We start from the raw sequence: 23839 nt of genomic DNA on the forward strand, positions 1-23839 counted from the left end.
ATTAAAACGAAACCTGTCGTCATTGAACAGATATTTATTAGTAAAATGTCAAAATAAAACAAGTTTAAATTCAAATAGGGTTAGAGGGAGTCACTTTTACTCTCATGCTTTTATTTTAAAAGAACCGACGTTCAATTATTTTTTCTCGGACCACAGTGACGCCATGATGGACCTGAATATGTACATATATATAATTGAATGATATGTGGATGTGTGTAATAATAATAATAATAATAATAATAATAATATGAAGACATTAGTAATGTAAATATTAACACACACACGTATGAGTGTGTACATATATATATATATATATATATGAGGTGAAAAATCTGCTGATTTAAACCTGAAGTGAATCAGCAACACAAACCTGAACACGTGTCCACATATTTTTGGCCTTTTACATTAATATAAAGTTCTACTGGGATGATTAGAGACCAAAAACTACAGTTTTACACCTGACTTCAAACGGCTACAAAGTTACAGTTTAATACAAACACACTGATATTTGAATAAACTCATGTTTCTGTGTCAGAGCTGCAGACCCCCCCCACCCCCTCCCTCCACACTGCAGCGTCTCGTCCATCTCGAGCCAGGTGAGGAGCAAACACCACCTCCAGCCTGCGGAGGGCGCTGCTCTGGTCACCACGGACAACTGTCCTCTGGAGACGGCGCATCATCAGCCGCACCATCACCTGATTGGACCAGGCCAAACCCAGAGCAGGTGACATGTTGGAGGAGAGAGGACTGAGACGGAATCATGGTATTAGAAACATGACATCACCGTCTCACATTGATGATGTCATCACATTTACATGGAATGATTCAAGTGAATAAAAGATGAAATAAAGTTTTACCCTGAACTGTTTGATCTGCAGAAGACATCTGTGACCTGAAACACACAAATACTATCATCACTTAGTATCACACACACACAAAACACACAAACACACACACAAACACTATCATCACTTAGTATCTCACACACACACAGTCAAATACATCATCACTTATTATCACAAACACAATATCATCACACACACACACACACAGTCAAATACTATCGTCATTTATTATCACAAACACAATAACTATCATCACACACACACAGACACACACAGTCAAATACATCATCACTTATTATCACACACACGATAACTATCGTCAGTTCCCTCTTCCCTCAGTAAAGTGACTCGCGAGATGCAGGACACCATAGTTAGATATCATAGTTTTTACAATTCTTATGACGTTATGAAACCGCAGTTATGGTAAAATCGGTTAATGCCGACATCCCTAGTGTGTGTGTGTGTGTGTGTGTGTGTATATATATATATATATATATGTGTGTGTATACATACATACACCACATGACATCCCCGTCTCACATTGACGATGTCATCACATTTACATGGAATGATTCAAGTGAATCAAAGATGAAATAAAGTTTTTGTGTGGTATGTTTTAGTTTGATTTGATTATTTCATTATCATTTGGACTTGTCATCAATAAAAACACCAATATTAAATGTATATATATCCACCTTCTGTCGTGTGTGTGTGTGTGTGTGTGTGTGTGTGTGTGTGTGTGTGTTACCTGGTTGATACAGAGGACAGGTGTGGTGAACTCCTGGCTCAGGTGGTGCAGGATGGAGGAGAAGGTGAGCAGCCGTTTGTTCCTCTCCAGCCAATCATCAGCCTGGAACTCAGACCTGAACAGAGCCGCCACCGAGTCCACAACCACGAGTCGGACAAGACCACGAGCCAGCAGCAGGGGGACACGCCGGGACAGACACACCTGGAGAGAGTCCTGAGGACGGAGACAGGTGAGAGAGACATGGCGACTGATCTGACCCAAGGTCAGCAGTGACCACTCACCAAGTCAGCAGTGTGTTCAATGTAAATGTGGTCGCTGAACTGGAGGCTGCTGATCAACGACGGAGGGACGTCAGAGCGAAGACACGACTGTTCCCTGATCAGCTGCTGCAGACGTCTGACAGGAAACGGGTCCTCAGTACAGATGTAAACTGCTCCTATACACACACACATCATTTACAACCTTATTTCAGGTTAGTTCATTCTGTAGTCGTCCAACTGTCGAGCTCATGCTCCAAACAGTAGGGGGCAGCATGTCCCCAGAAAGTGCCTGTTCTAGGACGGAGCTCACTGGCCAATCACAGCTGTGTACGGAGACATTAAATGTGGGAATTGGAGCCGGTGGAGTGACGGATACGTGGTGCGTTCACTGACCTGCGTCGAGTCCTCCGTGCTGCGTCGGGTACTGCACACACAGACAGAGCTGCAGAGCCAGCTGAGTCTTTCCTGCTCCGCTCTCTCCAGACAGCTCAGTGACGCCCCCCACAGGAAGTCCCCCCCTCAGCAGCTCGTCCAGCACGGGACAGCCCACAGTGAGTCTGAGGTCACGCTGTCCTCCACGGAGGACGGCTGGGTACAACGGGAAAATACACAGGTTACCACTCTGTGACATCACACAGTTACGTCCAATCAGACTGCACGGTTGATGGTCTGACCTGGGTCGGGAGGGCGTCGCCTGCAGGCGGCGGCTGCCGCGGCGAGCAACTGCTGGACATCAGAGTGAGACAGACCAGTGAACCTCTGCAGATCCAGAGCAGAAACACAGAGGACGTCCCTGACACAATTCAGATTGGCTGTGGAGAGACAGAGTTACCGTGGTAACAACAATAATTGTTGAGTTGTGGCATTTAATACAAATTAAATTGAAACTTGACAGTGATGATGTTAGTGTGGTGACCTCTGACCTCTCCTCACTGCTGCCCTGATCCTCGGGTCCAGCTCCAGCTGATCCCACTTCATCACGTTCTGTTCTTCAGGAGGATCTGTTCTTTAGGGGGTTCTGTTCCTCATGTTGTGTTCCTCGGGTTGTGTTCTTCAGGTTGTGTTCCTCATGTTGTGTTCCTCATGTTGTGTTCCTCGGGTTGTGTTCCTCGGGTTGTGTTCCTCAGGTTGTGTTCCTCATGTTGTGTTCCTCGGGTTGTGTTCCTCGGGTTGTGTTCTTCAGGTTGTGTTCCTCATGTTGTGTTCCTCGGGTTGTGTTCTTCGGGTTGTGTTCTTCAGGTTGTGTTCCTTATGTTGTGTTCCTCGGGTTGTGTTCTTCAGGTTGTGTTCCTCATGTTGTGTTCCTCTGGTTGTGTTCTTCGGGTTGTGTTCCTCAGGTTGTGTTCTTCAGGTTGTGTTCCTCATGTTGTGTTCCTCGGGTTGTGTTCTTCGGGTTGTGTTCCTCAGGTTGTGTTCCTCGGGTTTGTTCTTCAGGTTGTGTTCCTCGGGTTGTGTTCTTCAGGTTGTGTTCCTCGGGTTGTGTTCTTCGGGTTGTGTTCCTCAGGTTGTGTTCCTCATGTTGTGTTCTTCGGGTTGTGTTCCTCAGGTTGTGTTCTTCAGGTTGTGTTCCTCAGGTTGTGTTCGGGTTGTGTTCCTCGGGTTGTGTTCCTCTGTTGTGTTCTTCGGGTTGTGTTCCTCGGGTTGTGTTCCTCAGGTTGTGTTCTTCAGGTTGTGTTCCTCGTGTTGTGTTCTTCGGGTTGTGTTCCTCAGGTTGTGTTCTTCGGGTTGTGTTCCTCAGGTTGTGTTCTTCGGGTTGTGTTCCTCAGGTTGTGTTCCTCATGTTGTGTTCCTCAGGTTGTGTTCCTCGGGTTGTGTTCTTCAGGTTGTGTTCCTCATGTTGTGTTCCCGGGCAGTGTTCTTCGGGTTGTGTTCTTCAGGTTGTGTTCCTCTGGTTGTGTTCCTCGGGTTGTGTTCCTCAGGTTGTGTTCCTCAGGTTGTGTTCCTCGGTTGTGTTCCTCATGTTGTGTTCTTCAGGTTGTGTTCCTCAGGTTGTGTTCCTCAGGTTGTGTTCTTCGGGTTGTGTTCCTCGGGTTGTGTTCCTCAGGTTGTGTTCTTCAGGTTGTGTTCCTCAGGTTGTGTCAAGGAGTTATTTTTTATTCGTGCGTCTTAGCATGACAAACACCCGCCAGAACTCATTACGTCATCAGTGTTCGCCGGGTTGAACCATTTCCTCGGACCTGTGGGGGGAACCGTCTTCGGTTTCAGACTAAATTCGTGTCCGTGCGTTGCGTTACATGCACGAACATTCATCTGATCGTTGAATATTTAATAATAGAAAAATGACGTAACTGTTCTGACGTCATCTACAAAGTTTCGTCGCCGATTAAAAACAATCCCCGTACGACCTCAGGGCCTCGTGACGTCACTGCGCTGCGCCACAAGAAGAAAACAAACAGCAGAAACAGATCAGTGTGGAATAATCGGTATTTTACCAATCTACGGTAAAAACACGCGGTGATTTTACGTCAGTGTGACGCAGGAACAACATGAGTTTAAGCGGGAAGATGAAGTTGACGACACGAGCGACCCCGTGTGTCTGATCAGAGTAAATCTGTCGGTGAGTGTGAACACAACAGCTGCTGATGGAGTTTCTAACTGAATCCATTACCGACGAGTATCATCATGTGCTGATTGTTTATTAAACTTGAGAAAACAGAACAGACGCATTTTATTTAACCCGATTCATTAAAAATGTCCCTCCGTGACGTCATCAAACGTTTGCTTTCGTACCAACATTGAAAAATCTGATTCTCGTCGTTAAAATCAGTCGATGAGGAAAATGATTGTAGCTGTGAACTGAACCTCGACCGCTAGAGGTCACTGTCACACCATTACCTGTGATTCTGAACGATAAAGCTTCAGATTTTCGGTTTGTGTCTCGTCTGATTTATAAAAACTTCAAACTATTTTATCATTTCATTCGAAATGAACTGAGAAATTAAACTGAAAATCGTTAGTTCTACTTTTAAGGAATCGATTAATATAAATAAAACATTGAAAATCAAATCAACACGATTTAGTTTGAGATTGTTTCTTGCTTTGTAGTGACAGTTATTGTTCCATTATTATTAGTTTGTGAGGCTGAAAGCTGCTTCCTTCATAGCAACTGGACAGATCCGGTCAGGTGACCTCTGTGGGACTTCTGCAGGTTTGAGGCGACCCGTTCACCATGAGCTCCCGGGTGTGCAGGACCTGCGGGGGTGCGGATGTGGACGTGGACCAGGCGCGGGGCAGCGCGGTGTGCACCAGCTGTGGCTCGGTTCTGGAGGACAACATCATCGTCTCTGAGGTTCAGTTTGTTGAGGGAAGTGGAGGCGTCTCGTCTGCTGTGGGACAGTTCGTCTCTGCTGACGGTGAGACAGACGTTCTTCTTCGCATGTAGAACATGTCGTTCACAGAACAGCTTCCGCTCAGTCAAAAGCTAAAGTGTCCAATTTGTGAATGGAGTCTGGTTCAGTAATGTTTTAATGAACACGCCAGGATCTTAACAGGTTTACAGATCATGCAGAAGAAACTCCAACCAAACTCCACTCAACAATATGATCATTTAGCAGCTAGTTGAATATCCAGTTGCAAATTTACTCAATGATAACGTCACAGTCGACCAAACAGTTTCCTTCAGGTCTGTTTGGTTCTTTCTTCACAATAGACTGAGTTTCTTTCACAATATTTTTAAAAGTCCGGAACCTGATGATCATGTAGAACCCTAACTTAAAGTAAAGTGAACTTCTCATATTCACCATCTAACATTTACACTTTATCATTGTAATCTCAGATTTTTTACCTTAACGTGTCTAATACTCTGTCATCTTATATTTATAATATGATTTAATAGATTCATGTTGTGAGACGACTGAACGTGAAATATTTAATGTGATTTACACAACGAAGACTCAAACACCACTGGTTCTAACATGATGTGTTTTTTCCAACTGGACCTTTATTAAATCAGTGTGTGCAGACAGACGCCGTTTGTTTCTGGTCTTCATCAGCTGATCGGTTCACCTGAAACAAAACAGACAAACAGGTTTCTGTGGCGTCGGAGTCCTGAACTTCTTAGAATTGATCCATTTGAGATGATTAACATCTGAAATTTATGTCAAAGGTCAGATAGATAAGAACTTATTCTCTAATTTTGTTTCTGAGTAAAACATATTTAGATATTTAACAACTTTGTGGTTCAATCAGATCAAATCAACACTCAGAACTGGTTTTCCATCATAACTGAGGAGGAGCCACTTTATAAAGTTTAGATCAACAGAAACTCCCATTAACAAAGTGGATTCATAAACAAAGAGTGTTATGATGTCGTACCTCTCATGATGCCCCGGTGAACACTAGATCCATACTGACGGCCACTGTCGGACCTCGAGTGGATCTTTAGGACTGAACCAGGATCAGAACCAGTCGGACTTGTGCCAGGACCAGGTAACCCAGTTCCTCCTGTGGTGGGATTAAGGCCCTCGTTACTCTGTGCGTTTGGATTGGTCGGTTCACGTTCTCTGATGACGACCGTATTCTGAAGCGTGAAGCTGAGGTCGGAGGTCCTGCTGATTCCCCCCCTGGTGAGAGAGTCTGGGTTCTGCAGTCTGGGCTGATCAGGAGTTTGGAGTCTTCCACTGTGACCGGGTCTGACTCTTATGTGAGTCGTACCTGATGATGGGAGACGAGTAGAAAAACAAGGTTTTGGACTATGAAGGGATCAATAAAAGATCTGATTGATAAGCTAATCGTTCTCATCCTTACCTGCTGACTGGACAACAGTTCTCAGAGCTGAAGCAGGTTCCTCTCTCATGTGGTTTTCTGTCTCAACCCCTGACTGGACCAGGTTCTGCTGTGGTCCCATCTGGGTCGGGGATTGATCAGGGAGGCGGATCACTTCAGATTGATGCAGCTTGCCTTGGACACCATGAGCACCCTGTTCCTGCTTTTCTGTTTGGAAATCTGTTTTCCTTCTAGTGATTGAACATCTGCGGTCGTGAAGCTGTTTGGAGGTCTGGTGGTTCCTGTTCGCGCTGACGTCCATTAGTCCAGGATTAGACATTTGAGAGTTTACTTGTTTGATAGAAGGTTTCCATTTCAGATGATTTCCAGAAGACACTAATTTGATCATTGGTTTGACTCTGATGTTCTTTACTCTGGACTGAAGCATCTCAATGTTCCTTCTTTCCATGGACATGGTTCTCTTTGGGTTCTGGTCGAGCACCTGGTTCTGGGCAGTTTGAGTTTCAGGAGAAAAATTCAGGGTTGGAGAAGTTTGGATGTCTGAGGAGGAGACAACCTTGTTGTGTTGTCTTGGGACTGTGATGAAGCGGCTGGGTCCAGGTTTGGGCAGAGGCCGGATGCCGGGTTCAAGATGGGCCTGGTTCATCGGGGTATTGACATCATTTCCAGGAACCTGCTGCAGACAGTCACGAGCAGGAACTTTATTCGCTGAATCTGTAGGAAGATCAAAAAAAGTTTTGACACTGTCATTCAAACCACAGACTTCATCCAGATGTTAATGACTCAGACTGGACCTTTAATACTCTGAAAGACTTCGATTGAACCAAATCCAGGAGATCTGAAGACCCTTGACACAGAAAGTCTGTTGACTCCACTCAGAGGATAGAAGCACCGGACGGTCAACCTGTTCAGCAATCAGAGGTTTTTCCATCAACTGTGGAATCTTTGTTTCAGCTGCTGGTTACGACAGAACGGTTCCTTCCCGCATGTCAAGTGCGTTTCTTACTTAAATTGAGATTCTCTGGAGATGAAGTTCGGCCCGTCAGCGATCAACTGTTTGTCGTGGATGATTTCGTTTTCATAAACCACGTACGACTCCCCGACCTTTAAAATAAATAACTTCATTCAATTAGAAAAATCTCACTACACCGACAGACGGAAATGTTATGTCAAGACTTTATTTGTAAAACACATTTCATACATAGGTGAGGCTCAAGTCGTGTTTACCTGATGTTCCTGAACCTTTTATGACACCGACCAGAAAACATTTCAGATTAAGTTATCAATAACTTACTTATCAATGATTAATTGATCCGATAACTTGACTCAATGTCAGAACATCAATGAAAAAATGGAAATCCAGTTTATTCATAGAAGATGTTTTTAAGTTACTTAAAAATACTAATGTTCAGAATCATACCATGGCTCTGGTCCCACAGGAGTTCACATTGAACTCAAACAGAACTCTGGACCCGTCTGTCTGTTTGGATCGACAGGTGGCGTCCAGCAGACTGGTTCTTTCTGGCCGCACCATGGGCCAGGTGGATGTTGGAGTCGTTACCACGGTGACGGTTCCATCTGCAGAACAAACTAGAACCACAGAGGGTTGGTGTTAACACTACCTGACACTGGACCAATCAGAGGTTTTGTTAAGGACAAACCATCAGGATCAACGACCAACAGATGAACCCGACTCAGGGTCTGGACTCGTCGACACGTTATTCTGTTAGACTTCTTTATCTCAACACTTGAGCATCATTTGCAAACAACCTCCTCGAACCTTTACTTCCTTTTTTTCTGTACTTCTCAGTAACATGAAATAAGAAAGGTCCTCAGTGACCTGCACATGACATTACCTGTCATGTCCCGAGTTTTGAAGAGGCAGCGTTTGGAGGTGGACGTCTGGACTGCCAGACTTTTAGAGTCCCTCAGAAGTAGCTTAAATGTTCCATAAAAGAATGACAGGTTGATGTCCTGAAAAACAAACAATATCCAAATAAAACTTTCACCTTAACGTCCCACCAGCCTCTGGTTTCAGGACAACCCGGCTGTACCGAGCATCGCACTGTGTGGACTTACTTCGTAGGTGTAGCCGATGGAGAACACAGGGACGTCCAGGGAGGTTTTGTGGGTGTCGTTGAGGAGGCGGTACCCTCTCTGAGCTGCCAGCTGTGATGTCAGAGGCTCGTGGTCGACACCCACCTCCCAGAGACTCTTAGCTCGAGGTGGTCGAACCACGCTGAAGGTGATTCCTCCGTCAAAACACTGAGCTGTGATCTGTGGAGGAACTAGAGCAGAGAAATCTACATTTAAATGTTTGAACCAGGTTTTAATTTAAGATCTTTTACCTGTTTATTTCAAGCTCCACAAGAGACTCTCTTCCGATTGGCTGAACTTCAGGAAGCATTCAGCCCCCAGCACTGCTCCGCCTCGTCCACTAGCTAATAATAACCAGCTGTTAAACTGTTTCACAGGAACCAATTTGTTTTTGTTAAAATGTTTCAACGTTTGGTGCATGAACCGGAACAGAACCAGTTCCATCTGCCGTGGAGGTTGGTGTTTTCTAACTATTGTTTAAAAAGGTGAAATTCTCTCCTTTTTACATGTTGAAGTGTCTCTTGTGTCGTTAGTGGTCCAACACCAGACGAATCAGTTTCTTATTGATCAAGCCCTTTGTTACAGCCTCCATCTCAGAAGCTAAAGATACAGGATTATTTTTATCTCTTGATTTAGATATAAACAGAGATATGTTATGAGAAGAAAAACAAAGATTAAAGACCAGAGCTCAGGAAATGATGTACTCACATAAACTGAAGAGTCGAGCAGAGATGAACGTGTGGTGGTAGTACGAGTCTCTCCGGTGCACGATGGTTAAAGTGAAGTTTATGTCGACAGAGTACTGAACCACACCTGCACCCAGGTACTGTGCGACAAACAGGTGAGTTTATTTACAAAAGACATAAATCCTCTGTGGTACCGAATCCACATTCAGGTGCTGTCTCCTGAATGGCCGGGCATCATCACAACAAAGAACCTCCATGACCAAACACCACGTGTTGAGTGTGGTGTTCTCACCATCCAGAGGACGTCAGCGTCCTCGAAGGGCAGCCGCAGTTTGTACGCTCGGCTTCCGTTAACGTGAGAAACAGGACTGATGCTGACGCCTCGTTCAATGCTCCCCGACATCCTCAGCTGCTTCCCGTTGATCCACACTTCCTCCAAAACGACATCTGCAGGAATGTTTCCGAGGTAGACACTGAACGCCTCATCATTAGTCCGGGTCTCTACAGGAAGAGACACAGGGTCCAAAGAAATGATTTCCAAACAGAAAAGACACCAAGTTTGAATAGGGGACAAACCTGATTTTGTACGATTTGTTAATGAAGTAGCGTGAGGCGTTCACTGCTAAGGGAACCAAAGACTCACTGTCGACACTGAAGGGTGGACGGCAGATCAGCGGCGTGTCGAGGACTCTGAGCATCCGGTGTCTGGTGATGATGCTGCTGTTGTCTTCAAACGTCAGAGAGAAGACGTGTTCGTACAGCAGGAAGATCACGTACAGCTCCTTGTACACGTTATTCAGCACCACACTCTGCACAGAAGAACAAACCAAATTGTGACATCTGTTTCTGTGATGGGAATAAAACCTTGTCTCTCCGTCTGAATAGACTCCCTTCACCTTTCGGTAGCCGCCCTCTGCTCCAAAACGAACCCTGATCTGGACCAGTCCGCCACGCCGGACCAGACTGAATCCTCTAGCGGTGGCGGTGGGTTGGTCCAGAAGGACACCCTCCACCCCCACACTGACTGTCTGACTTTCAAACCTTGCGTCCTCCTCGACCAGAGGCATCATGATCCAGGGGACGTCCCAGAGCAGCGAGGCGCTGTCGAATGAACCAGAATCTGAAGAGGGACCCAGAAACATCATCAGCACCATCTAGTGTTTGGACAGAAAAGTGTCTTCCTGTGTGTCTGTGTGCAGGACCACCTACTGACTGTACAGGACATGGACACATCCATCATCACCACCATTAGCTTTTTCTTCAAGAACACAGAAACCCGAATGACCTCTATGGGGACGCCTTCCACCTGAGTACATGGGAAAATTTAAAGATGCTAAATAAACAGGGAAACCTAATGTTGAACTTATGGTAAGAGACGATTCCTCACCAGAACAGTTTATCTGAAAGTACCTAGAGAAACTGTCAACTATCATATCCACAGTAAATATTACTATAAAAAGACATTATCCACCCACAATATGTGTGTAGAACTGTTAAATAGATTCAAAGGGCCAGTGACAAAGGGTTGGCATCATGAGAAATTAAAAAATGTTGGTCAGGTTTGTTAAAATGTATATTTTGTATTTATGTTGGTTTCATGTAATTTTAATGACATTTATATCATTTTAACAAAAGATAAGACTGAAAGTGCTGGAAAATATCAAGTGGTGTAACCACAGAATAAGCTGCTACAGTCAAAGGCTCTGAAAATCAAGCACTGCTGTCAAGATCAATTGAACTTTCAAGAATAACAATTAGGAAAAAATATCACATGACGAGAAAATGGATAATTAATTTCATCGATTGTGAACTTAAAAATAGAGATATTTTTAATGTTCTATTAAGAATACGTCCTATTCCTGTCCAGAGTGTGTCTGTGTGACAGAATACCACAGATGGATCATTGCACTTGCATATAAGTGAATGGAATATAAATATTCTTTAAAAATAAACATCTCATAAACACCACAGTTGTGCAGTTTAACATCTTAAATCAGCATCATAAACTGATATTTGACTAAATTAGCCTTTAACCAAAAGTGGCCAAAATAACCAAAAATGAACTCTTGGCCACAGAAACAAAAGTGAAGCTCCTTAGTTAACTCAAGTCAGTGTTTTGAAAATCCAGGTTAGCATTTCAACATAAAATTATGTGACTGGTGTGTGCCAACATGGCGACCCACCATGACAACGCTGGCCTGCCGCTGTTTGTACTGGGATCGCAGCACCACCCTGTGGCTGGTCGTGGTGAGGCTGTAGCCCTGCGTCTGGGCCTCACTGATGGACATGGAAGACACCTGTCCGTCGCTCTGCAGGAACATCAGCTGCCACACTGACGACGCAGTCATCTGAGCCTGAACGCCACCAACAAAAACACCATCAACACTTCAGAGTCCACACTTATTTCAGAGGGTGTGTTACAGGGGATTTAAGAAATGAAATCGGATGATTTACTGTGAAAACTTTGTGGAAGTTGTAATTATCTGTCTTCAGATCTTTGATGTGTGGTGGATCTCACCTGAGAGAAGGCCGCCTGCCACACATGTCCACTCTCCCCCCGCGGACCTCCACATGAAGACTCTCTGTTCACGTTCACCTGCTCCACAGGTGAAACCAGATTTAAAACATGGCCACTGACAGGTCAGAGGTCAGACAGGTGTACTCACCTCCATGTAGTCCTCCTCACAGATGACCTCTCTGTGAGTCCACGTCAGACCAGAACACGTGGCAGAGACAGGTCTGCTGTTCCATCTGCCGCCGCCATCGCTCATGATCACGTTAAATCTGAACGTGAACACTTCGTCATTCTGGAAGAAATCGGAACATCAGAACAGCTGCAGTTGACCTGGAGAGCGTGGCTCAGGTGAGGTGGCTCTGGTGGATTCATTACCTGGATGTGGGTGAAGCAGGAATAATATGAAGCTCTGAAGGTGGTGAAGCCGTCCATCTTGAAGGTGCTGATGGTGTAACCACAGCGAGAGGCAAGCAGCTCGCTGATCGAGTGGACGCCATTTTCATCTGCAACAGAGAGACAGACTGTTTGACATCACAGCTGTGAAGTGTCACTTTGTGTTGAGTGAATCTAAGAACTGACCTACGGCCTCGAAGCGAGGCGTCTGTACCGACGCCACCTGGATCCACAGGTAACGGTCCCGACACTCTGACTGAACACCAGTCTCCACCAATCCTGACGAGTCTGAGGAAATAATGAGGTCAAAGGTCACTGACCTGCGGAGTCAGCGTTTCTGTGTCTCTATAAATTTGAAAATGAAAAGACAACATAAACCAGTTTACCTTCCAGGTGACCTCCAGCTGTTCCGTCTGTGACCCCAGCACAGGTAAACACGAGTCTGAAAAGAAAGAGTGGGGTAACGTCTTTACCTGAAAGGTGAGAGGCTGCAGGAGTTTGCTTCACCTGAACAGTTGTGTGGAACTCACCCCAGAATAAGAGCTGCAGTTCTCATGTCGAAGCAGAATCAGTGTCTGTGGAGCGTTTCCTCTGCAGCCAGGTGAGCTAATCACCTGGTCACCGTGGTAACAGAGTGGACATCCCAGCTGAAAGTGATAGTGTGATTACAGTGGAGATGCAGCAGACAGGAAATGACCCAAGCTGTCAATCAAATGGCCTCTGCTGCAAATACAAAGAAATGTTTTTACATTACATTTCATTGAGCTGACGCTTTTATCCAAAGCGACTCACAGTAAGTGCATCAACCCTGAGGAACGAACCAGAACAACAAGAAAGACAAACAACAAAGTGCAACATGTTAGTGACATATAAGTGCTACTAAAGCGCTACTTTTTAATTTTTTATCCAAACTATAGTCTGAAGAGATGTGTCTTCAGTCTGGAGGAAGATGTGTGGACTTCCTGTCCTGATGTCCATGTGGAGCTGGTTCCACCGTTTAGGAGCCAGGACAGGAAACAGTCGTGATGTTGTTGAGTGACAGCTGTCCCTCGCAGTGAGGGAGCAGCTGATTGGTCGATGCAGAGCGGAGTGGATGGGCTGGGGTGTGAGGTTTGACCATGTCCTGGATGTAGACTGGACCCGATCCGTTAACAGCACGGTACCAAGTACTAGTGTTTTGAAGTGGATGCGAGCAGCCACTGGTAACCAGTGAAGGGAGCGGAGGAGTGTGAGTGAACTCAGGTTAAAGACCAGTTGAGCTGCTGCTTTCTGGATGAGCTGCAGAGGTCGGAGGGCAGCAGCAGGTAGACCTGCCAGGAGGGAGGGGCAGTAGTCTAGGTGTGAGATGACCAGGACCTGGACCAGAGCCTGGACCAGAACCTGTGCCGCCTTCTGAGTGAGAAGGGGGCGTGTTCTCCTGATGTTGTGCAGCATGAATCTACAGGAACGCGTTGTTGCAGTAATGTTGGCAGTGAGGGAGAGTTGACTGTCGAGTGTCACACCCAGGGTCCTAGAGGTCTGGGGGGGGGGGGTTAACACAGAGTTGTCAAAGGTAATAGTCAGGTCGTGGGTGGGAGGGTCTTTCCCTGGAAGGAAAAGTATCTCAGTCTTATCCACTGAGAGATGTCAGTCAGACAGGCAGAGATTCGTGCTGCAGTGTTAATGGATCAATACCTTCATCACTTCTTTTTCAGGTCCAGTTAAAGCTCCTCTTCTTGGTTCTGGTTTCCACACCAGTGTTGGTAAAGAGTCCAGAGCCCAGACTCTACAGAGTGGTGAGTACCTTCATCATCCTCATCCTCAGCACTGATCTGTCTTTTCATAAATAAAATATTAATATTTCAGTTAATTTCTGTGTCAGTTTACTGAGTGCACTCCATCATCTTAAGGTGTGTGTGTGTGTGTGTGTGTGTGTGTGGTGAAGTCCCAGACAACAGAACCTCGTCTTTATTTAGTTCAGATTTATTCAAAATATATCATGGGTGATGATCAGGTGTACCTGTCTCTCCAGGTAAGCGTCAGATCCAGCAGCTGGGTAGTCAGTTGCAGTTGAACCAGCACTGTTTGGACACAGCCTTCAACTTCTTCAAGATGGTCGTCAGTAAACACCTGACTCGAGGACGCAAGATGGAGCACGTCATCGCTGCGTGTCTCTACCTGGTGTGTCGCACCGAGGGGACGCCACGTATCCTAGCAACGTGATCTGTGTGTGATTTAGTATTTAGTTGAAGCAGGTGAATGCTCTTCCTGAACTGTGCTGCAGACATGCTGCTGGACCTGAGTGACCTGCTGCAGGTGAGCCTGACCTCTCCCCTGCTCACGTTTCTTACCTCCTGCACCTGCTCACACCTGTTTCCTATGTCCAGGTCAACATTTACATCCTGGGAAAGACGTTCCTGCTGCTCGCTCGTGAGCTCTGCATCAACGCTCCAGCAATCGGTGAGAACCATGAAGAAACATGTAGTTTAACTGTCAGACAAAAGTGTGAGATATTTACTTAAAGGGCCCATATCGTGTAAAATACATTTTCTGGACTTTTACTATCCGTAATTACTTGAAGTGGGTCAGTAGGTAGCCTGTTCTGTCTGGAGCACCAGAGAAAGGAAGAAGAGAGGACATGGAAATACACATTGCAGCAGTTTGTTCGACTTTAAACCACTGATGTGTCATCTCAGGGGACCAATACCTCAAATAAAGTCCCAGAAAGGTGTAAAGAATGGGCCCTTTAAACCAAACAGGACATTAAATCATAATCACGGGTCTGTAGAAAATGATAATTTAATAAAATCAGAGTGACCTCATCCACGTCGGACTCTTCATAGTGAAGAGTTGAAGGAGCTCAGACTGACCTGGAGTCAGCTGATCCTGCAAAGAAAAAAGCAGTTACACTATATGTCCCATCAATCACTGTCATCAACAGGTCATCAGTAAAATATGGCTCTTTAGTGACAGCTAGTGGCAGCTCCACAAAACTATAGCAGATTTTTCAGGACTTCTCAAAGAAACAGCAACACATTTTAGTTTCTGTCACTTTAATGTTCAGATTCATTTCCTTTCAAAAGCACCGACAAAACAAAGAGCTAATCAGCTTCAGTCGTACAACAACGGTCCAATCAAGCTCCTTCCAGACCTGAGCTCCTCAGTTCTCTGGATCTTCTCTGGAGGATCAGACTCAGTTTGTCTTCCTCCTCCTGAGCTCCTGTATAAAGTCTAGATCCAGGAGCAGTGTGAACACAGCAGAGGATCCTCCACTGATTCACTGAGTGAGTGGGGGGGGGGGCTTCTAACACGGGACACAAACATGAAGAAACTAAAACAAATGTCTCTGGTGAAAAAGTGCTGACACACACGTAGAAGACACAGACGAAGATGTGAAGACAGTTTGTGGTGATCAGAGCTGAAGGTGTCAGGTGATGTAAACATGATCACATGACCTCTGCAGCAGAGGTCACACGTCACTTCCTGTCTCTGTCTGCTGCACCCGGCTGCCCCCCCTCTCACCTGAACCAGGAGGAGGATCTGATGTTGTGAACGAGTCTGTGCAGAAAACCTGCTGCTGTGTTGTTCAGCTGTGAAACTCTAACTCTGGAGAAGCTCTGGAGACGATTCTCTGGATTTCACCTGCTGGTCTGAAACCAGCTTCAGATTCCAGTCCTACGACAACACATCAGTCAGAATAAGCAGTGGTAACAGTTATCGGTCCATCAGGATGTTTCAGCAGTAAAAGACCAGCTCAGGGATCTGACCCCCCTGCACTCCAGTCCCATTGGTACTATCCGATGAACACTGGAACTGGAAGGTCACTTTCCCACACTGCACCTCGGTCATCCCCTCCTGTCCAAAGTAACTGAGCTCATTTCCGTCCAGGACGGCACTGACTGTGTAGAACGTGTCCGGTTCCACCTGGACTGGATGTTCGAACCACACAGGAAACGTACTGCTCGATCCGTCTGACAGGAACTTGGTGAGGTTCTGGGCCAGAATGGTTCCCTGCCTCTTCAGTTCAATCTTCACACTGTATTCTGCCTTCCCGCTGCTCGACCCGTACAAGCCCAGTCCAGCCATGAAGATTCTCTTGTCCACCGCAAACTGGATGCTGTCACAGCGCCCCCTGTAGCGCCACTGGTTACTGCGGTAGGCTGAGGACTGAAAACGATGGCACCTCTGTGGTGCCAGGCCAGCCCGCTTCACCAGAGGAAACTCCAGTGTAGGTTTGTTGGAGGCGGTGAACCACAGGAAGATGTCGCGGGTCTCTTTCAGCGTTAAAATGTCAGACTGCGCCGCAACGTCTGCAAACTCCTGCAGCGTCATGGAGGGGATCCGGACCAGGTACAGAGCCTTACCTAGCGCCACACGCTGGTTCCTGGGGTTCACAGCCAGGCTCTGCCGCTGACACTCAGCCACTGACCAGCTCAGCACTGCCTGGAAGACCACCACCTCAGGGACATTGAGGGTGTCTCTCTGCAGGATAACCTCCAGCGTGGGCATGTCGATCTCACTGAAACCTTCAGAACGCAGAGCAAGCTCAGCTTGAGCATCAATCACCTCCCAGCAACGCTGCCTCAGCTCCGGCTCCTCAAACAGACAGCTCTGAGACAGAAGGATGCAGGCGTTCTTTGCCTCCAGACTCGTCTCCAGGAAGGTCACGCACGCCTTCGCCAGAGCAGGAACAATGTACTTCTTTGCAGCATAGAGGGTAGCGAGCACGGTGTCGGCCTCCAGCTCGATATCATCACTGTACATGTACCTAAAACACAGAAAACGAGTTTCAGATTACTCTGGTGTCGAGTGGTTCCCCATATTTCTGTCTAGAACGTCTGGATCACTCTAGTAGAGCACAGAACCGTCAGTAGGTCACATCTTCCCTCACTGAGACTCCTCAGGATTCATGACAGTCAACTGCAGGAGCAGCAGGTTGGGCGTGACTCACTTTAACAGGATGAGGAAAGCCGTCGGCTCCACGTCAGGGATGTGGATCTCAGATTGTCCCTCGGCCAGATCTCCATAAAACATGGCTCCAAACACCGAGCTGCCCACTGCCAGGACGTACTGCAGCACAGACAGGGAACCAATCAGAAAGAGTCTGAGCCTTACAGGACAGGAAGTAGAAAGAGTGAAGGTCATATGATGTCCTGTCATGTTAGTGTCATGTTCTTCATCTCCCATGAGAACACGATAAACTTTGAACCTTATGAGCAGGAACCATCTGAGTTTCTCCTGGAGGACCAACGATGAAGTGAACGTCGGCCATCTGCTCGTTGTTAAACATCAGCGCGTTCCTGCAGGACAAACCATTTGAACTTTCTTAACCACGTTTGACCATCCAGAATTAACTTTACAATATCAACAACGTCACTATGACTTTTATTAGATATAACATCATTTTGACTTGTCAAGACAATATCTGATTCTCTTTTAACCACTCAAAACTCCAATATTCAGCATCTGTGATTACAAAGATTCAAACTACTTTTGTCATTCATGTGTGTGGTTTCTAATTACAGATGTCTACAATTCAGTTGAATTATTATATTATATTCTTTAATTCCAGTTTTAGATTCTGACCAGTCATAATTCAAGTTCATGAAATCTACAACACCACAGTGACTAGTTCAAACTTACTTTAAGGTATCTTGAACTAAGGTAAATTTAAGACATCTTGAACTTGGATTATGACTTGTCAGAATTAAATTGTAGATATCTGAAACTGGAATCATCATCATAATTAAGTTGCATAGTTCATAATCGATTTATCAAAAAAGTTATCGACAGATTACTCGGTAATCAAAATAATCGTTAGTTGCAGCCCTAATTTATAAAGCGCTTTTCTAGTCATGACACTCAAAGCGCTTTACAGAACAGTTTTGCCTTTCACTAATTCACACATCCAGACAGAGCGTCTCAGTGAGATGGGGCTCAGTAGCTAGCTTCAGGACACTTAGGCATGTGGAATGAGGAGGAACTGCCGATCTTCTAATTGGAGGACGACCGTTCTACCCCTGAACCGCACCCCCATTGAATGTGTCGCTGTTGTCAAAACACTCTTCACACATCATCATGGCTGCCTGTCCATTCGTTTGGACTGGTGCATCTCTAAGATGGCTGCCAGGCGGCGAGGGTTGCGTTGGAGCACTTGTAACTCACCTCTCTCTGAGGGTGGGGTGTGCTGCCTGCCAGCTGTTTCTCTCCTCGCTGCCATTGATGCTGCCATTAGTCTGATCGGCGTCTCGCTCACAGAAGTTTTGGGACGTCGACTCCAGGTCGCTCAGCACGATGAAACTCTTCTTGGCCTCCACCACCTCCTCCTCCTCGTTACTGTGGGGGAGGCTGGTGGAGAAAAGTTCAGCTGCCATCTCCTCCCCTCCTCACAGAGAGAACGGCGAGGTCACCACTTCACAGCATCATGGCAACTTCCTGTCAGATTATAATCCACATGATCAGGTCTCATGGTTCAGCTTAACTGAACTTTCATTATCAGATCATCCACGTTGTTAACGAATCATTAACGAATCAAACTGTTTCCTGTCACACAGACATGTACTGAAATGGTTCAATAAATCAATAACCTGGTTAAATCAATACCCTGGTTAACCTGGTTAAATCAACACCCTGGTTAACCTGGTTAACTCAATATCCTGGTTAACTCAATAACCTGGTTAAATCAACACCCTGGTTAAATCCATAACCTGGTTAACTCAATACCCTGGTTAACCTAGTTAAATCAATACCCTGGTTAAATCAATACCCTGGTTAACTCAATACCCTGGTTAACCTGGTTAAATCAACACCCTGGTTAACCTGGTTAACTCAATATCCTGGTTAACCTGATTAACTCAATAACCTGGTTAAATCAACACCCTGGTTAACCTGGTTAAATCCATAACCTGGTTAACTCAATACCCTGGTTAACCTGGTTAAATCAATACCCTGGTTAACCTGGTTAAATCAACACCCTGGTTAACCTGGTTAACTCAATACCCTGGTTAACCTGGTTAAATCAATACCCTGGTTAACTCAATACCCTGGTTAACCTGGTTAAATCAACACCCTGGTTAACCTGGTTAACTCAATATCCTGGTTAAATCAATAACCTGGTTAACTCATTAACCTGGTTAAATCAATACCCTGGTTAATCTGGTTAAATCGTTAACCTGGTTAAATCAATAACCTGGTTAACCTGGTTAAATCAATACCCTGGTTAACTCAATACCCTGGTTAACCTGGTTAAATCAATACCCTGGTTAACCTGGTTAAATCAATACCCTGGTTAACCTGGTTAAATCAACACCCTGGTTAACCTGGTTAACTCAATAACCTGGTTAACGATTAACCTGGTTAAATCAATACCCTGGTTAATCTGGTTAACCTGGTTAAATCAACACCCTGGTTAACCTGGTTAACTCAATAACCTGGTTAAATCAATAACCTGGTTAACTCATTAACCTGGTTAAATCAATACCCTGGTTAATCTGATTAAATCGTTAACCTGGTTAAATCAACACCCTGGTTAACCTGGTTAACTCAATACCCTGGTTAACCTGGTTAAATCAATACCCTGGTTAACCTGGTTAAATCCCTAACCTGGTTAAATCAACACCCTGGTTAACCTGGTTAAATCAACACCCTGGTTAACCTGGTTAAATCCCTAACCTGGTTAAATCAATACCCTGGTTAACCTGGTTAAATCCCTAACCTGGTTAAATCAACACCCTGGTTAACCTGGTTAAATCAATACCCTGGTTAACCTGGTTAAATCCCTAACCTGGTTAAATCAATACCCTGGTTAACCTGGTTAAATCCCTAACCTGGTTAAATCAACACCCTGGTTAACCTGGTTAAATCCCCAACCTGGTTAAATCAATACCCTGGTTAACCTGGTTAAATCCCTAACCTGGTTAAATCAACACCCTGGTTAACCTGGTTAAATCAATACCCTGGTTAACCTGGTTAAATCCTAACCTGGTTAAATCAACACCCTGGTTAACCTGGTTAAATCCCTAACCTGGTTAAATCAACACCCTGGTTAACCTGGTTAAATCCCTAACCTGGTAGTGTCCTGTGCGCTGCCCCAGCTCCTTCAGTCTCGTATCAATAATCAATAATCACTGTTTCCGTTTGTCAGTCGTTACGGTCCAGCTCGGTGTTTTCTCCGGTACAGTGTATACACTGTGTGTGTGTGTGTGTGTGCGTGTGTGTGCACGGGGTGTGTTACCTGTCGGTTCCTCCGTTAACTAACACCAGCAGCTGCTTGTTTCTCTGGACGCCATCTTAGATTCTGTTCGTCACCGCGCTGCTCCACCAGAGGGCGCCAGAGCGCGGGAAAACACATGCACAGTTTTTAATGTTCAGAAGAGTTTAAATGATATCTGTTTTTTATATCTACAGCCTCATATCCACCAGTCACGATCTATTATCTATAGATCTTTTATCTATAGATCATTTATTATCCTCCCTCCTCTCCTCACCTCCTCTCCTCAGATCCTTGTCTCTACATCCCTCGTTTTGCTCACATGTTGGAGTTCGGGGTGAAGACTCATGAAGTTTCCATGACGGCTCTTCGTCTGGTTCAGAGGATGAAGAGGGACTGGATGCACACGGGACGCCGACCCTCCGGCCTCTGTGGAGCAGGTACGTCACTGCAGTTACCATGGCAACAACGAGGTGGTTTACATTAAACAATGTCTCCCCCCCCGCAGCTCTCCTGGTCGCAGCACGGATGCATAAGTTTCGTCGAACGGTGAAGGATGTGATCAGTGTGGTGAAGGTCTGTCAGACCACTCTGAGGAAGAGGTGAGACCTGCACTAGATCGTATTGGATCCCAGTAGACTGTAGGAGGTCAGAGTAGATCATGGTGTCCCCTTCACCCCCTACAGGTTGACAGAGTTTGAGGACACGCCCACCAGTCAGCTGACCATCGATGAGTTCATGAGAGTAGATCTGGAGCAGGAATGTGATCCACCCTCCTTCACTGCTGGACAGCACAAGGCCAAGATGCAGCAGGTAGATCCCTCTGTCTCTGATTGGCTGCTGCCTGATAATACAACCAGTTAACTGTCGTCTTCTTCTGCAGCTGGAACAGGAACTGACCAAGAAGCTGGACGAGGTGGAAGGTCAGTTAGTAACTCTGTCAGCCAACAAGACAGTATTTCTTCATTACTTCCTGTCAGTGACGGCTCGTGATAACATTTATTGAGGGGGGGGGCAAACAAACTGAAGCCAGACTCAACAAAAACAACATAACACACAGTTCAGGGAGATGTTGTAGGTATCGCACCCCCGTCCTTGTCCACTGTACCTCTGTGCCGACACTTTGAAACAACAAACAGGTGAGGAAGAGAAGACATTAGGCCACATCCAGTTATCACGTCTGTTTCTCAGAACAAGAGCAGGTGGAAACTCGTCTTCATCACTTTCTGCTGAAGTCTCATTTCTTTACCAGTCAGCTCGCAGGAGTAACTCAGTGACGTCGGACGTACCTGAGACGACGTCAAGGCTCGACCAATCACATTAGATAAAAAAAACGTAAATCAATACCTATTGGCTGTAAATAAAAGTGGGAGTGTCCGGGGTGCAGAGAGCTGCATCCTGTGGAAAATCTGCAACACCATATTAAAAAGCCGCCTCAGGTCACGTGGTTGACAGAACTTTCAGAACCCCCCAATCACATCCATTTTGCCGACGCCCCGCACCGGAAGTTTATGTTTTTAGACAGAAACACCTTATATTGAATAATCTCAGGTGCTGACGGTCGACCAGGAGCGTTGTTCCACTAAAATAATATTATATAAAAAACTATGTTTTACATTTTTATACAGGCTTTTTGGTCTCAGGAAGTTGGAGGGGGTGCCCCGTAGTAACCAGCCACCACTGCTTCCTGTCAATATTTTGAGAACACTGGGCACTAGAGGGCACTAGAGGGCAGTGAGTAAGTTGTTTAAAGACTTTCTAAACAATTTGTTTTGTCAGGAGAGATCAGCTGCTACAAAGACGAGATTGAGACCGAGCTGGAGAAGAGTCGACCCAAACTGAGAGGAATCTACTCTGCCTACGCCAAAGAGATCGGTGCGTACTGATCAGCTGACTGCACATGTATGTCTCCATGGAAACAAACGATTCAACAAGTCTTTTGTGTGGTTCTCAGACCCAGAGGAAGCCGAGGGATTGTCCGTGACCTCTGAACCAGAAGAGCCGGAGGTGGAAGATGCCGAGCTCCAAGCTGCCACTCAGCATCTGACCCAGGACTTCCTGTGTCAGGTGATCCAGGAGGAGGAGGGGCGGGACAAAAGGACAGGAGACAGCAAGCAAGAGGCGGGCCCAGAGAAAGATGGTGTGGGGCCTCAGCACCAAGTCCCGCCTCAGCGCCAAGTCCCGCCTCTGGCCGTCATCCTGGGGAAGCTGACGAGCTCCTGCAGCCTCGACCTCCAACAAACACTCCAGAACTTCAACGAGTCCGAGGCGGGACAGAAACCTGATGGTAAGAGGAGACAAGTAGTACATCAACATGACATCGTCAGAGGAAGTCCGCAGGTGGGAAACTGGTGATGAGGAATTTCTCCTGCTTGTACAGGTGATCAGTCAGAGAGCGGAGTGCTGGACCTGGACGGCATAGACGATCAGGAGATTGAAAAGGTCCGTTCCTTTATGAATCGGTGTATCGATCCAGAGTGCACGTTTTCTGCATCATCACATTTTGACTCTTAACACGATGACGTGGTTCTGAAGTAAAAGTTCAGGGTCCAGCTCTTTACTGCACAGGAGTAAAATGAAGGTTCTTTTCTCAAACTGACCGAGCAGAGACATGAAGGGTGTTGTTTGTTTGAAGATATTTTTTTGTCAGCCAGCTGTAAAACTTGGATTTCATCTTGGTACCAAGGTCAAAGGTCGTAGTCATGGTGGCCTCACAAAGTATGTTTATGTTTTTCTTAAATATGAAATCTTAAGATCAGCTCTGGGGAATGTCTTGAAATTTGGTACAAACTTGAACTCAAAGATGAACTGAGTAGATTTTGTTGCCTGGAGATCAAAGGTCAAGGTCACAATGACCTCATGTTGCTGTGTTTCAGTTGTCAAAGGTAAAGATTACCGTGACCTTTATATGAAAAAAGTATGTAGAAATAAGTACACAGAAACTGCACTGGTTGGCGGAGGCATACAGCCGCAGTGCGGTTATTCTAGTTCTTTGTCAACTTTCTTTACTCTTTACTGGAGAGGTGAACAACATCTCTATGCCTTCATAATTAAATGTGGTCTGTTGTGAAAGGATGTTCAGGAAGTGGTGTGTGATTTCCTGTTTCCCTCTGTGCTGCAGTACATTCTGAACGATAAGGAGGTTCAGGTGAAGACGGAGCTGTGGATGAAACAGAACGCAGAGTACCTGAGAGAGCAGAAAGGTCAGGATCTTCATCCTTAACGTAACACGAACAGGACATTGTGAATCTGAGCTGTATTTCCTGTCTGTGTTTACAGAAAAAGAAGAGAAGATAAAGAAAGAGAAAGAACAGGGGACATATAAAGAGAAGGTAAGTGTGTTGGTGAAGCACAGGGTTTCCCAGGCTGTGGGCCAGGGCCT

The 23839-nt window shown here is 45.7% G+C and overlaps 4 protein-coding genes across 9 annotated transcripts in view; 1 reads left to right on the forward strand and 3 right to left on the reverse strand.

Moving 5' to 3' along the window:
- Positions 1-18: 18 nt before the first annotated feature.
- xrcc3 (X-ray repair complementing defective repair in Chinese hamster cells 3) lies at positions 19-3194 on the reverse strand. 3 transcript variants are annotated; one of them, XM_035151067.2, is made up of 7 exons: positions 2777-3194; positions 2528-2665; positions 2247-2441; positions 1875-2029; positions 1594-1806; positions 858-908; positions 19-695 (listed from the first exon to the last, which is right to left on the reverse strand). In XM_035151067.2, exons 1-7 carry the CDS (start codon positions 2829-2831, stop codon positions 519-521), a joined length of 984 nt encoding a protein of 327 aa, XP_035006958.2. In that variant the 5' UTR covers positions 2832-3194; the 3' UTR covers positions 19-518. The 3 variants fall into 3 exon arrangements, with proteins under 3 accessions (XP_035006958.2, XP_035006957.2, XP_035006959.2); XM_035151066.2 differs by having other exon boundaries at positions 19-747; positions 858-892; positions 2777-3182; XM_035151068.2 differs by having other exon boundaries at positions 527-747; positions 2777-3190.
- Positions 3195-4035: 841 nt separating this feature from the next.
- Positions 4036-23839, forward strand: part of LOC118104038 (transcription factor IIIB 90 kDa subunit) — a 21665-nt gene continuing 1861 nt past the window's right edge. The window contains exons 1-15 of one of the 2 annotated variants that reach the window (XM_035151103.2): positions 4036-4410; positions 4957-5206; positions 13964-14044; positions 14281-14454; positions 14533-14564; positions 14636-14708; positions 20748-20897; positions 20966-21059; positions 21144-21270; positions 21341-21380; positions 22237-22332; positions 22412-22744; positions 22838-22899; positions 23579-23660; positions 23737-23789. In XM_035151103.2, the coding sequence (XP_035006994.1) occupies positions 5023-5206; positions 13964-14044; positions 14281-14454; positions 14533-14564; positions 14636-14708; positions 20748-20897; positions 20966-21059; positions 21144-21270; positions 21341-21380; positions 22237-22332; positions 22412-22744; positions 22838-22899; positions 23579-23660; positions 23737-23789 (1581 nt within the window). In that variant the 5' untranslated portion in view covers positions 4036-4410; positions 4957-5022. The remainder of the gene's footprint in view (positions 4411-4956; positions 5207-13963; positions 14045-14280; positions 14455-14532; positions 14565-14635; positions 14709-20747; positions 20898-20965; positions 21060-21143; positions 21271-21340; positions 21381-22236; positions 22333-22411; positions 22745-22837; positions 22900-23578; positions 23661-23736; positions 23790-23839) is intronic. The other variant, XM_047338122.1, reaches the window with a different exon arrangement.
- On the reverse strand, positions 5774-13121 carry LOC118104036. Of its 2 annotated transcripts, none has more exons than XM_035151102.2 (20): positions 12800-13121; positions 12656-12711; positions 12456-12557; positions 12252-12379; positions 12028-12168; positions 11880-11957; positions 11545-11715; positions 10571-10667; positions 10258-10481; positions 10005-10170; positions 9654-9862; positions 9384-9501; positions 8658-8866; positions 8435-8552; positions 7999-8168; positions 7585-7682; positions 7382-7482; positions 6600-7292; positions 6168-6506; positions 5774-5858 (listed from the first exon to the last, which is right to left on the reverse strand). In XM_035151102.2, the coding sequence occupies exons 1-20, from the start codon at positions 12823-12825 to the stop codon at positions 5842-5844; spliced, it is 3261 nt and encodes a 1086-aa protein (XP_035006993.2). In that variant the 5' UTR covers positions 12826-13121; the 3' UTR covers positions 5774-5841. The 2 variants fall into 2 exon arrangements, with proteins under 2 accessions (XP_035006993.2, XP_035006992.2); XM_035151101.2 differs by having other exon boundaries at positions 7373-7482; positions 12800-13120.
- LOC118104040 (BTB/POZ domain-containing protein 6-B) lies at positions 15834-20906 on the reverse strand. 2 transcript variants are annotated; one of them, XM_035151105.2, is made up of 6 exons: positions 20735-20906; positions 20482-20559; positions 18414-18683; positions 17458-17548; positions 17200-17318; positions 15834-17016 (listed from the first exon to the last, which is right to left on the reverse strand). In XM_035151105.2, exons 3-6 carry the CDS (start codon positions 18620-18622, stop codon positions 15984-15986), a joined length of 1452 nt encoding a protein of 483 aa, XP_035006996.1. In that variant the 5' UTR covers positions 18623-18683; positions 20482-20559; positions 20735-20906; the 3' UTR covers positions 15834-15983. The 2 variants fall into 2 exon arrangements, with proteins under 2 accessions (XP_035006996.1, XP_035006998.1); XM_035151107.1 differs by lacking the exons at positions 18414-18683; positions 20482-20559; positions 20735-20906 and having other exon boundaries at positions 17200-17358.

Source organism: Hippoglossus stenolepis, chromosome 20 (genome assembly GCF_022539355.2).
Source record: "Hippoglossus stenolepis isolate QCI-W04-F060 chromosome 20, HSTE1.2, whole genome shotgun sequence".
In the NCBI taxonomy this organism is placed as follows: Eukaryota; Metazoa; Chordata; class Actinopteri; order Pleuronectiformes; family Pleuronectidae; genus Hippoglossus; species Hippoglossus stenolepis.

Excerpts from the sequence above, each read along its gene's own strand:
- xrcc3 (XM_035151066.2), bottom strand. The coding sequence starts at position 2,831 with ATGAAGTGGGATCAGCTGGAGCTGGACCCGAGGATCAGGGCAGCAGTG. Across the intron at positions 2,030-2,246 it reads GCACGGAGGACTCGACGCAG|GAGCAGTTTACATCTGTACT; the intron begins GTCAGTGAACGC and ends GTGTGTGTATAG. Across the intron at positions 1,807-1,874 it reads TTGAACACACTGCTGACTTG|GACTCTCTCCAGGTGTGTCT; the intron begins GTGAGTGGTCAC and ends CTCCGTCCTCAG.
- LOC118104036 (XM_035151101.2), bottom strand. The coding sequence starts at position 12,825 with ATGAGAACTGCAGCTCTTATTCTGGG. Across the intron at positions 12,169-12,251 it reads CCTGCTTCACCCACATCCAG|AATGACGAAGTGTTCACGTT; the intron begins GTAATGAATCCA and ends GATTTCTTCCAG. Across the intron at positions 10,668-11,544 it reads GGCAGGCCAGCGTTGTCATG|GTGGAAGGCGTCCCCATAGA; the intron begins GTGGGTCGCCAT and ends CCATGTACTCAG.
- LOC118104040 (XM_035151105.2), bottom strand. The coding sequence starts at position 18,622 with ATGGCAGCTGAACTTTTCTCCACCAGCCTCCCCCACAGTAACGAGGAG. Across the intron at positions 17,319-17,457 it reads AGATGGTTCCTGCTCATAAG|TACGTCCTGGCAGTGGGCAG; the intron begins GTTCAAAGTTTA and ends TCTGTGCTGCAG. Across the intron at positions 17,017-17,199 it reads GCTTTCCTCATCCTGTTAAA|GTACATGTACAGTGATGATA; the intron begins GTGAGTCACGCC and ends TCTGTGTTTTAG.